Below are 13,011 nucleotides of genomic sequence, written 5' to 3' on the forward strand. Positions count from 1 at the left end.
CATTGTTATTGGAATGAGGCTATCTCTATGACTGTATATATTATTAGGATAGCCACTGCTATTGTACACAATATGACACCTAAGGATAAATTAATGGCAAAATATGTTTGGATGTATTGCTTATGTGCATATGCTAGATGAGTTGTGTACAAAGTTGGACCCAAAAGCTGAAAATAGTGTGTTCATTTGTTATTCCCTTGAGCAAAAGAGGTACAAATGTTACAACCCTGTCACATCTCCAGTGAGAGCAAGCATTGTTTTTTTGATGAATTGAAGAGCCATTATTCTAATACAAAAGATGATCTTGGGTTTGAAATTAAGGAGAATTTTGTTACCAGATTTGTAGGTGTGTACCCCAAGGGTCACCTAGTTCAAATCATGCTAAGAAACCATGGAGTAGTTGGTTACATGAAAGAGTAAGTTTTACATATTGATCAAGTGTGTCAAGAAAAGGAAAAGCAAAGGTTCAGGATGCCCAAATGATACAAAATTTGAGTGCAAATCATGATGATGGTGATTCAAGTGGCTCTGAGCAAAGACTTGATGATGAGTTTGGTATACCCTCTGTGAAGTCTCTAGATGCAAGAAGGATGCAATCAAAATATAGGGCATGTGGCAATGATCTTGGACCATGTAGATCTAGAAGGCTAAGGAATCTTATGAAGAGCTTGATGTTTGATAGTTATGTGGCTTGCCATTGTGCAAGATGTAGAGGCTACTTGTTTTGAGGATGCTATTAGAGATCCAAAGTGAGATCAAGAAATGGCTACCCTTAATGCTAATAAGACATGGGATTTAGTGCCATTTTAAAAGGAAAGAGTTTGATTAGATGTAAATGGGTTCACAAGGTGAAACACAATGCAAATGCACAATGAGCATGCACAAAGCTAGATTGGTAGGAAAGAGATATGCGCACACTTATGGTATTGATTATGAGGGGAATTTGAACACTATAGCTAAGATGACTACCATCTATAACATTACTGCAATGTCTACAACAAAAAGTTAGGTTTTCAATCAAATGAATCTAGAGTGCATTCTTGCATGATGAATTATAAGAATAGGTTTATATGGAGGTAGCACAAGGGGATGAGGATGTGAGATATTTCAAGTATATATGTAAGCTGAGGAAAGAGACTAATGGGATGAACCATGCCCCTAGAGCCTATCATGCAAGGATTGTAGCCTACTTGCAGATCACTCCTTGTTTGTGCCAAAGAACCAGGTTGGTATTGTGATTAAATGCATGTGTGCAAATGATTTGATTGTTGTTGAAAATCATGAGGTTGAAATTCAATACGTAAAGATTCTTTTGTAGTAGGAGTTTGAAATAAAGGATTTGGGAGACCTGCTTCACTTTTTGGCATTCAAATTTTATGCATGAAAGAAGGCATATGGTTGTCACAAAGCAATATGAATTGGATATGTGGGCAAGTATGAAATGATTGTAATCCTATTGATATTCCCTTTGTTAGGAATATATATATATATATATATATATATATATATATATATATATATATATATATATATATATATATATAGAGAGAGAGAGAGAGAGAGAGAGAGAGAGAGAGAGAGAGAGAGAGATTAAACTTGACAAGAACAAGGAGCAATACTCAATAAGAATGAAATGTACATAAGTGGTAGCTTATCTAGCCCCAATGATGTGTAAGTGACATCATTGATTGGGTCATTGAATACTAGCCTAATTAGCTGTGTTAGGAGGTTTTCTTGTGTCAAAGGGCATATGGACGTTGTTCAAGGCAATGATGTACGCCCGCCTTATGTGGATACGGGCTTTGTTGAGGATGTTGCAGGTTCTAGCAAATTTGTTGTTGCTAAAGTTGTTATGCCTTTCGATGAGCAATCTTGTTGGGATGTAAAAGATGCACATGCTCATGCATTGCTTGCATTATCTATGAAGCACACTATTACTCCTCACATTCACTCAAAAAAAACACCAAATACGCTTGGAGATACTTTGTTTGGTCTTTATGTAAGTCACAATGAGGCAAAAATTGCATTGCTTTGCAAAGAGCTGGAGTTGAAGATTATGCAAGAGGAAGATGACACGATTAAAATTCTTGTTGGTATCAAGGATATCAATGAGAAACTCATTTTTGAAGGTGAAGTTATTTTTAACTGTTCACTTGTACAAACTGTTCTCGATGCGTTGTTAGACTTTTGCCAGATTTTTGCTAGTACTTGGAGACTTATGACCCAAGGAAACCCTCAAACTGTCAAGTTCGATGCATTGTGTACATTGCTAATATAGGAGTCACTTTCAAGAAAGAACATGGCTAAACAATGTACATTTAAACATGCATTTGTTACTGCTCAAAGAGGAAGTGGTAACAATAATGCAACCACTTCTTGAGGTTCTTATATGAGTAGCACGTCATCTATGTTTAGTGCTTCCGTTAGAAACAACTCATCTATGAATTTTGGAAAAAAAAGGCAAGAAGAAGACGTGTTGCCATTATTGCAAGGATAATCATCACTTGATCAAGCAATGTCCTAAGTTAAAGGCCAAAGAAGGAAAAAAAAGAGAGAACGGATCTTCTACCAGTGTAATGTTGCAAAATCTTTTGTAAACAGAGAATGTGATTTTGACGTAGATGCAAAATGGGGATTTAATGCAAAGTGTACTTATGATCCTTCTGTCCATGATGCATGTATGCTAGTTGTTTCAGAGTCAAAGGTTTAATTGATACTTTGATAGTGGTGCTACAAAGAACATTACTTCACATCGTGACTGGTGTACCTCTCGAGGCTGTCCCTCAGGGGAATACGTTCACTTGCACCAATAATGCCTCTTATCCGGTCAAGGGAGTTGGAAAGATTGTGCAAGTGGTGTTCTTTCCCACTTGTTGATGCATCTTATGTACCAAGGATTAAAAAAACCTTTTTTCTGTATCTATGCTTTCAAGGCTTGGTCTTGTTGTTAGCTTTGTGGATGACAAATGTAGAGTTCATGATCTCACTTTTGGCCATGAAATTGTTGTATTTGACATTTTGTGTCATGGGCTATATAAGCTCACTTTGTATGACAAGTGTGGGAAGAATTTTGCAAATGCAGTTGTGGATTCAAATGCTATTTTACATGCAAAACTTTGGCATTACATTTTGGGCATCTTAATTCTTTTAGTTTGTTGCATTTGCAAAAAAATGATATGGTTGCTTCTTTTATGCCTCTTGAAGCACATTCTAAGCATGTTTGCAAAGGCTGTATTTTGGGTATGATGCAACGTTTAAATTTTCCGGGCTACATGCAGGTTAGAACTTGTGAATTCAATCACTGTGCAATTTTCTTGTTGCTTTTGTAGTAATCAAGTGAAGGTGAGAGTCACAAAATTGCAGAGTACGTGAGCCATGTTGTTCATCATAAACATCTTGATTGAGAGCGCGTCCATGGGCCACTACTCTCATCAAGATGTTTACCACTGCTACGTTATCCAATTTACACATTCATAGATTTTGAGGACGGAATCTACATGGGGCATATTAACCCATGACCCTCCTCTTCATCAATCTCATGCCTTTGTCGATGTGCTTCTTTAAAGCCCTTACACACACAAGTTGTGGCCTTTTCCTTGCCTACACAACTTTTGGTACCAAGGCACAATGGGCTTGTCTAACTGCTTACAACTATAATTAAGGGTGTGCTTGGAAATATGAATTCTCTCTCACCCAACCTTCTCATCCTCAACTATAGTAAAAGCCTCATAGCTTTCTTTTGACTCTGTTTATTGAAGTTTGACATGAGTGTCACTCCTATGCTAAGGATGCATATTGTATGCTGAAAATCTAATACGAGCTAGCAAGCCAAGCAGAAGAGGGGTCATGTTGGAGATCGAAAAATTCAGCATGGAGAAGTGATGGCTGAGAATGTAGTATATGAGGTGGACTTGCATAGGCACTATTGCAACACTCATTGCACATAGAGGAGGGGCTTCATGCGGTGATATTGATGCAACTATTGTGAGGTGAGGAGAACATGCAGTGATGCCTTCAAATACCCATAAAATAAAGTACGTACTCACTAAAAGTGAAATCTACCAATACTTCAACTGCGGGTTTAAATAGCAACAACTCACTGAAAGTACCACATAACTGAAGTGTTATTTTGTGACCCAATCAAAGCATTGCCCTGCTTTAGGGCAGTGCCAACAAAAGTTATCAACAAAGAAGTTTGTTTGCATTGTGTGCTCATTGAGTGTTAAAGCAACTAACATAAAAGGCAACAAAGCATACTCTTAATTTATGGTAGTTCACTCTTACCCTCACTCTTATGGTGCGCACATGCAAAGTCGTTCAGTGAAAAAGGGAGCTCCACATCAACAAGGCCCACCATGCCCCCGCACGCTGAGAAAGGCCTGCCACCGCGCTCGTACCACAATGGAGTCCCCCTCCTTCATCACCTTCAGCAACGTTCACTACGTTCACATGGCATGAGCTGGCCTAAAGGTGGTGCAGGTCTGCAAAAGCCGTGACACAGCTTACATAGAGCTCGCTGGTTCCGTGCCTGCTCTGCAGCTTGAAGGTCAGCAATACATCATCTCCAACTTTGCTCGAACGAGTGCCATCATGTGCGCAAAGCAACAGCCGATCTGGGTACGTTCATGATACCAATGACTTCACCACAAATGCCTCATGTGCGTGTTACATCTATCCCAACTTCTGTACAACAACTCGATTCAAATACAACTTATAACGAAGCAGTCTGGTTTTCACTTTTGGAGAGAGAGGGAGAGAGAGAGGTGTTCACTTTCGGAGAGAGAGGGAGAGAGAGAGAGGTGTGTTTGGCTTATCCCAACCATGCAGCCGAAATTTTGTAAATTAAAATATATTCATAGGCTAGCTATATTTACAATATTTTCTTGCCAAAATCCAAGCAAATGTTTTCCCTTTCACTCTCCTAGACACGAAGCGAGCTTATCATGTGGCTGGACCCGCTCAGAGAGAAGAGGAGAGCGGGAAGAGATGTGGAATCCAATTCTAGCCAATGAGAGTGGCCATCAGAATGAGGGGCAACGGCACCTCGCTTATATGCAAGCATGGCCCTTCGACTCCGACAACGCAGAACGACCCTCGCCCACCTGCAGAGGAAGCCTTCATCTGCTGCGAGGGCTTCTGTGGTCTCTCTTCTGGGTGTGAGCGCAGACTTGGTACGCCGAAGGTATGGCTGCCGCAGTTGCCAGCCCCGCCATTTCTTCTGTTCATTCGGCAACTCTGGGCGCCCAGCCCGTCGCCTCCTCTGCCCTGAAGTCTTGCCCCTCAATATCATTGGGCCCTTCGAATGGCTCTCGCCTTGTGTGCATGGCAACTAAAAAGGTCTCTGCGAGGCCCTCTTCTGGTAAGAAGTCATGGCTTCCTGGCGTGAGGGGAGGAGGCAACTTGGTCGATCCCGAATGGCTGGATGGATCGTAAGTAACTATTCTTTCTGCATTTGTTACTTTCATTGTGTGCATGAGCTCAAGTTGACAGGAACTGGCAAACCTCTTTGGGAGCTTAGATGAGATGGTTGTATGGTTTGCATTGCTCCGTTTAGGAATGTCACTAAAGTGGCGTTGATGTATCGGTGTAGAGGCCTTTCTGAATGATGTCAGTCATTAGTATAGTGGTGACAATACAGTGTAGACATTTTCATGAACAAGAGTTTGTCTTGGATTGGAGCCTTACTTGGTAATTCCATGCATTTCTGTACTTGATGCTGTCTTTTGGGGCTGGTGGAAAAGACCACATGAATGAGACAAATGCATTGTATACTGCCCTCGCAGTAATTTTCTAAGTAGCATGGAGTAGAGTGATGGTGAACATGTTCAGTATCTTTTGATTGTGCGGTGCGTACAGTATTGTTACATCATGCTAAGGAGTTTTGTATACGTCTTGCATCAATCTTAAAAATCTGTCTGCTCTTAGTTCTGCATTTGATCGCTGTACTTCTTCAAAGTTAAATGAGCCCATTCTTAATTCTTCCAGACTACCTGGTGATTATGGGTTTGATCCCTTGGGTCTTGGCAAGGACCCAGCAGCATTGAAGTGGTATAGGGAGGCTGAGATCATTCACGGGAGATGGGCAATGGCAGCCGTGGTGGGCATTTTCGTCGGACAAGCATGGAGTGGTGTCCCCTGGTTTGAGGCCGGTGCAGCACCTGGTGCCGTATCACCTTTCTCCTTCGGCACACTTCTAGGCACACAGCTCTTGTTAATGGGGTGGGTCGAAAGCAAGAGGTGGGTTGATTTCTTCGATCCCGGGACACAATCACTCGAATGGGCCACCCCCTGGTCTCGTACAGCATCAAATTTCAACAATTCCACTGGTCTTCAGGGGTACCCAGGAGGCAAGTTTTTTGACCCTCTTGGTCTTGCTGGTGAGCTCAAGAATGGCCAATATGTTCCCGACTACTCAAAGCTCGAGAGACTGCAGCTCGCAGAGATCAAGCATGCCCGTGTTGCTATGCTTGCCATGCTCATTTTCTACTTTGAAGCAGGTCAAGGCAAGACCCCTCTTGAGGCCCTAGCTTCGTGAAATCTTCTGTTGGACTTTTCTCCCGTGTACTATTCTGTTTTCATAATTCTTCTAACTTAATTTGGCCCTGTGAGCTAGTGACAAGTGAGTTGTGCTTTGGTGATAAATAATGAAAGCATGTGGTCTAAAGCATGAAAGCATGCCCGTGTTGCTATGCTTGCCATGCTCATTTTCTACTTTGAAGCAGGTCAAGGCAAGACCCTTCTTGAGGCCCTAGCTTCGTGAAATCTTCTGTTGGACTTTTCTCCCGTGTACTATTCTGTTTTCATAATTCTTCTAACTTAATTTGGCCCTGTGAGCTAGTGACAAGTGAGTTGTGCTTTGGTGATAAATAATGAAAGCATGTGGTCTAAAGCATGAAAGCATGCCCGTGTTGCTATGCTTGCCATGCTCATTTTCTACTTTGAAGCAGGTCAAGGCAAGACCCCTCTTGAGGCCCTAGCTTCGTGAAATCTTCTGTTGGACTTTTCTCCCGTGTACTATTCTGTTTTCATAATTCTTCTAACTTAATTTGGCCCTGTGAGCTAGTGACAAGTGAGTTGTGCTTTGGTGATAAATAATGAAAGCATGTGGTCTAAAGTATATACAGATTGCAGGCATTTAAATAACTAATGATGTGCTACAAATTTGAATCTCACATGACCATATAATGGTCTTGCCTAGCAACAAACTTCAATTGTGTAAGCCTTGAGTTTGTTACCAAATTTGAAAGTGGTGAAAATTGAGCTTGTGAGAAATGGCAATGGTCATGCTGCTTGTGCATTTCCCTGAACAGGTCCATATTGGTGAAAACTAACCTTCCCAGTCCTAGTAACAGCTAAAATTGGAAACTTGCTAGTAGAGGAAGATTGTGTAACTTCTGATGGTTAGTGTTAATAACTTCTTCTGATGTTTAGGGCCTTGAAATTGAGTGTGGAATCCTGGTATACCTAACTCAAAATCTAGCTACTCTTGGTTAGAATGCAGATGGAATCAATGTCTATGGGTTTCCTTCATCTATACAATTAAACCCTACTTTGCCGATACCTACACTCCAAAGAAGAGCCAAAGATTGGTCAATGTTGCATCTCAGACTCAAGGTCTGAGGCCAGGTTCAGACCTTTCAATGTATTGTGTGCAAGATAGGACTCATTCGAATTCATTTCCTACTCTTAATTAGAGCCATAATTTCCAAATTTTCTCATGAAAAATGAAAACGTTGAGTATGTCACTTCTTAAAGACCACGAGCCCGATCATGCACATCCAAGCTCTTGGAAAGCTCGATCAAGCACATTCAAGCTCTTGTAAAGGAACTCTTCTCAAGCAATCCCCTACATAGGCGAGCTCCCCTCCCTAAAATAGTGCTACATGTAGGTCCTGTTCCCATAGGCGCCTAGCCTTAGACCCCGAGTCTCAACATTACCCACCCCTTGAAGAAGAGTTTTTGATCATTAAAACGTTTTTGAAGGGATTGCTTTTGGGCTGAAGCTCTTAAGACTGGAGCTCATTTGATGAGTCATCGTCAAATAATGCACTTGATAGTGGCATTCTAAAAAAAGCTTAGATTGGTCGTAAACCATTGTATAATCATTTGCAAGTCTTTGACAATGCGGCATTTGTTCATGTACCAAAGGAGCTTAGTAAGTAGCTAGAGTCATGTTGAAGATTATGGTGAGGCTAGTGGAGAGTGAACGATAGGAAAGGGCATAAAAGGCCACATGCAATGTAACTATGTATGGCATGGTATAAAAGAGGCCCATTTCTCAATTAAAAAACATCCAAATTTGAGTCATGAATACTCTACTTTTGAACTTGTGATCACACTATACTCAACATTCTCTTTACGAATCCAAACTAGTTTATCTTGGAACCTAATTGAGTTGAGTAAGAGGTCTTGTGCACAACCACACACACTCACTCACTCACTCATGCATCATGGTAGTTTTTAGGATCCATCTTCCTTAGTTAAAATTTATCCTTGTTTTTTTAACATGGTATCAGAGCTCCAGGTAGAGGTAGAGGCACAGGCACAAGCTCAGAGAGAGAGAGAGAGAGAGAGAGAGAGAGAGAGAGAGACAATTGGTGTTTCTACCTGAATTATCTGGCTAGATTCTCCCTCTTGCCTACCCTTGACATGTTTTGTTTTCAAATTAACATCCTTCACAAGAACTTTGGTGTTGTGTTTGTACACGCAAGTGATTTCACTGACTTGCCCTTTATCTGAGCTAGAAGAAGCACTAGCTAGAGAGAGTACTGTTCAACAGAGGAGGCCAAAACAACACAGTTTGTGGACGAGGACGAGGAGAAGGCAAAGGAAGGGGTTATATCATTTGTCATTGATATGGCAGAAGTGGACGAGGACGAGGAGAAGGCAAAGGAAGGGGTTATATCATTTGTCATTGATATGGCAGAAGTGCACACTTTGCACAGGATTGTTGAGATTAGCAAACAAATGTAGCAGTCGTATAAGAAGAAGAAAACAACAACCGTTTATTCTAATTTATCATTTTGTGCATTTGTTAAGGCTCGGGCTAGCCATTGTTGGGCTAAAGCATTCTGGGGCACCATGGGCAGGCTGTGCTACTTTGGAAGTAGGCATAAAGGACATGGAAGTGCAAAGATTGTATCTTTGAGGGGGGGTGTTGAAGATATTGGTGAGTCTAGTGGAGAGTGAAGGAGAGGAAAGGGCACAAAACCCACATGCAATGTAACTATTTATGGCAGAGGCCCATTTCTCAATGAAAAATTGTCCAAGTTAGAGTCATGAGTTTATTTTTGAACTTCACAATATACTCAACATTCTCTTTATGAGTCCAAGCTTATCTATCTTCGAACCTAATTGAGTTGAGTTGAGTAAGAGGTCTTGTGCGCACGCACGCATGCGCGTGCATGCGCGCGTGCGCACACACACACACACACACACACACACACACACACACACACACACACACACACACACGTTAGTATTTGACTAGATATTTGGCTCCTACTGCCATACATTGCATTAAACTTTGAGCCTAAGAGCTAAAAATATGACCTTTCATAGTCGGTCACATACATACACACGAGGAAAGTAGCTGGAGTTGCAGGGTTCTCGGAGCCGTGCAAAATGGACCTCTCTCTCTCTCTCAGCTTACTCACACAAACATCTACTATATAGTACTTAAAGAGCATACTACATAGCAAAAATCAACAATAGTTACTATAATACATAACCCTTTGCTTACATTCTACTTGCGAGAGTAGACTGGAGCGAGAATATCGCTTTGGGCTTGGCGTGATGATCTGGCCACTGAAGCACTCAAACAATGCTTTCAAGTTTCGCTTACACTGCAAGCATCTTTTCACCTTGCATAAGGGGCGTGCTCTCAGCATAGCAATTGCACGCTTGCTTGTTACACTCTTACCATTTTATTGTAGTAGGTTGTTGCACTAAATTTGCAGGCAAGCCTATAAAGGGGCAAATTGTCCTTTTTTCCTTCGTTTTTGCTGCCATACTAGCCAATACAAAGGTGTACACTCAAAACGTTCGGACATAGTGTGATTTGTCTAAAGAGAGTACAAACTTGGGGTTTTCCATTTACAATCTCTTTCAAGGGATTATCTCATGGTAGAAAAACATACGGAGAAAGAAGCTGTCAATTCATCCTCCTCCTCCTCTCAGGTGGAATTTGTCCTCACTTTCACACAAATTGATTTTATTTCTTCATAGAGATCTAATGTCTAATAACTCATGCTTATATCTCACACTAGATTTCCCAAGAAATCTGGTAAATCTATAAGTAATTTTTGAACACTAAAAGTCTGGTGTTATTAACCCGGGAACATAGCAATAAGCGTCTTTCAGTGCTAATTTTTGTATTAAATTCTCTAGTTTTTTTGGAGCTAAAGAAAATTCTTGCTCTTAAAATTCAACTTGAGAATTTCTTTTTGCGTTGCCATTAGTGCTAAAAGTCGATAGCAATCAATCTAACTATATAGTGTAATTCTTTTCTAAAGTTTTACTAGCTAGGTACCGTTCTTTGATGTTACTAGCTTTCACAAACTAACAAATCTAAATTGGCTACTCTCACCTGACATTGTCTAAATAGATATAGATAGATTTTCTTTTCGACTTTGAACAAATTTGAATGCATGGATAAGAGGGACATGAATGACAATTGTTGGGTCCGTCCTATACCTGCATTCCATGACTAAACAAAAATGGTGATGATTTTTTTGTTTGCATGATGGTTGCAGGTAAGGATTTCGACTTCTTTTATCGTTGAATTCAAATATTGTTTGTCCACATTTTTGTAGGGAAACTTCTACTGCTGCCATTTTACTTCTACTTCTTAGATGTAAAAAAAATCAAAAGTCCATTTCAAATGTACATATATTTTTCCATTAAAAAAAATGTATGTAGTCACTTTAATTCTTCTTTGCCAATTCTCTTTTTGAATGTATGGTTCAAATTGTGTATAAAATATAGAGGTTAATACTCCAACACACACACACACACACACACACACACACACACACACACACACACACACACACACACACACACACACACACACACACACACACACACACACACACACGTGCACATGCACGCACACACACACACACACACACACACACACACACACGTGCACATGCACGCACACACACACACACATGCATTATGGTAGTTTTTCTGGATCCACCCTCGCTAGTTCAAATTGATACTTGTTTTTTAACAATAGTCTATGAAGTGCAGTTTCATTGGCTATGGAGAAAGTGGTGAGATGGGCTATTGCTTGTGAAATCAATTTTTCATAAGATTATCCGTAGCATTGATGTGTTACTCAATCAAAAGAAAATGCACAAAACTTTCCCAAAGGGTTGAGGTGATGAAGGCCATGTGTTTGGTTGTTATGCCACATGTTCATGAATGAACGCACCATGCATCACATAGTGAAGAAAATACAAGCAATGATGCTTCTAGTACCACTGACCATGCAGAGAAGAGTGCCACTACATCAAATGGTACTGAAACGCCAGTGGGACAACTAGTGCATCATGCCAAGTCTATTGCATTGAGAGGGTTAATGAGGGTTACTAAGCCACCTAATACGTTCTTAATGAGCCTAGATTATATTTGTTTGATGGATTGTGGTGAGATCTCCTACTATGATGAAGCTCTATTATGAAATGAAAAGCTTAAGTGGGAGAGGACTATGAAATCAGACATGGATGTTTTGAGACGTAGGACTTAGTACTTTTCCAAAAAGGGAAGAATGATTTGCTGCATAAATGGGTTTACAAGTTGAAGATCACACTCAATGATGGGAAGCAAAAGTATAAGGCTAGATTGGTTGGCAAGGTATCAAGTAGATGAAGGCATAGACTTTGACAATGTTTTTTTGCTAGTTATCAAGATGACTACCTTACAGAAAACACTTGCTTTGGTTGCCAAAGAAGACATTGAACTGGTCCAAATGGATGCTAAGATTGCGTTCTTCTTGCGGATCTTTACATGCAACAACTTGAGGGTTTTGTCAAGATCGGCAAGGAGAAGTTGGTGTGTAAGCTTAAGAGAAGCCTAATATGGTATTAAAATTTTGTTGATTTTATGTAGTCTCAGGGGTATACGTGGAACGATATTGATCATTGCCTCTACACAAAGAAAGCTACATATGTTAGTCTTTTGCTTTTGATCCTCTATGTGGATGATATGCTTATCATTGAGAAGAATGGACTTGCATAAATGCATTGAATTTGACACTGCATGAGAACTTTGACATGAAGGATTTGGGTGAATAAAACCATCTTTTGGTATGCGCATTATGCAAGACACGTCAAAAGAAGTTTCTTTACTTATCATAGATGGTGGTGCAATTTCATGGAGATCTTGTTTGCAAGATGGACATTTCACTCTACCACACAGAAGTAGAGGATGTTGTTGCGTCAGATGTGAGAAAAGAAGCCATATGCTTTAATCGTCTAGTGAAAGATTTGGGCATCAAATGTAGAAGTTCCAATTTTGTAATGAGATAGTTAGAGTCTATCCAACTAGCACAAAATCTAGCATTTCATGCAAAGGTGAAATACATTTATGTGAGGTATCACTTACTTGAGGACAACCGCATAGAGCTTTTAAATATTCATGCTGACGATAACTATGCTTATCCACCAACTAAAGGTATATCCTCTAAGAAGTTTGCACACTATTGAGTACTTATGGACATTGGGTATAGATGCATGATCTACATACCTTGTTTATATATCCATACGTACCTTCTTTATATCTCCATATCTTGCTTAAAGACACATTAGTCTTTGAATGGGAGTTTACGAGATTGGGAACCTTTTCGTTGCATATGGTTAGCATTACGATTGAGATAGTTGGGCGTGTAATGATATGTTTTTCTTTTAATTTAATGGTGAGTTAATGCTCTTTAGATTGGAACACTATGAATCCTCCTTGGCTGCTGAGAGTAGTGCTAATCTATAGCCTTCAAAGACACTACCA

At 40.3% G+C, this 13,011-nt stretch overlaps 1 protein-coding gene across 1 annotated transcript; it reads left to right on the forward strand.

Annotated features, from left to right (window-relative positions):
* Nucleotides 1–5,076: 5,076 nt before the first annotated feature.
* Nucleotides 5,077–6,603, forward strand: LOC147426435 (chlorophyll a-b binding protein CP24 10A, chloroplastic-like). Its single transcript, XM_086497996.1, has 2 exons — nt 5,077–5,429; nt 5,986–6,603. Exons 1-2 carry the CDS (start codon nt 5,185–5,187, stop codon nt 6,533–6,535), a joined length of 795 nt encoding a protein of 264 aa, XP_086354122.1. The 5' UTR covers nt 5,077–5,184; the 3' UTR covers nt 6,536–6,603.
* Nucleotides 6,604–13,011: the final 6,408 nt, after the last annotated feature.

This window comes from Adiantum capillus-veneris, chromosome 24 (assembly GCF_014529385.1).
Source record: "Adiantum capillus-veneris isolate H3 chromosome 24, ASM1452938v2, whole genome shotgun sequence".
Taxonomy (NCBI): domain Eukaryota; kingdom Viridiplantae; phylum Streptophyta; class Polypodiopsida; order Polypodiales; family Pteridaceae; genus Adiantum; species Adiantum capillus-veneris.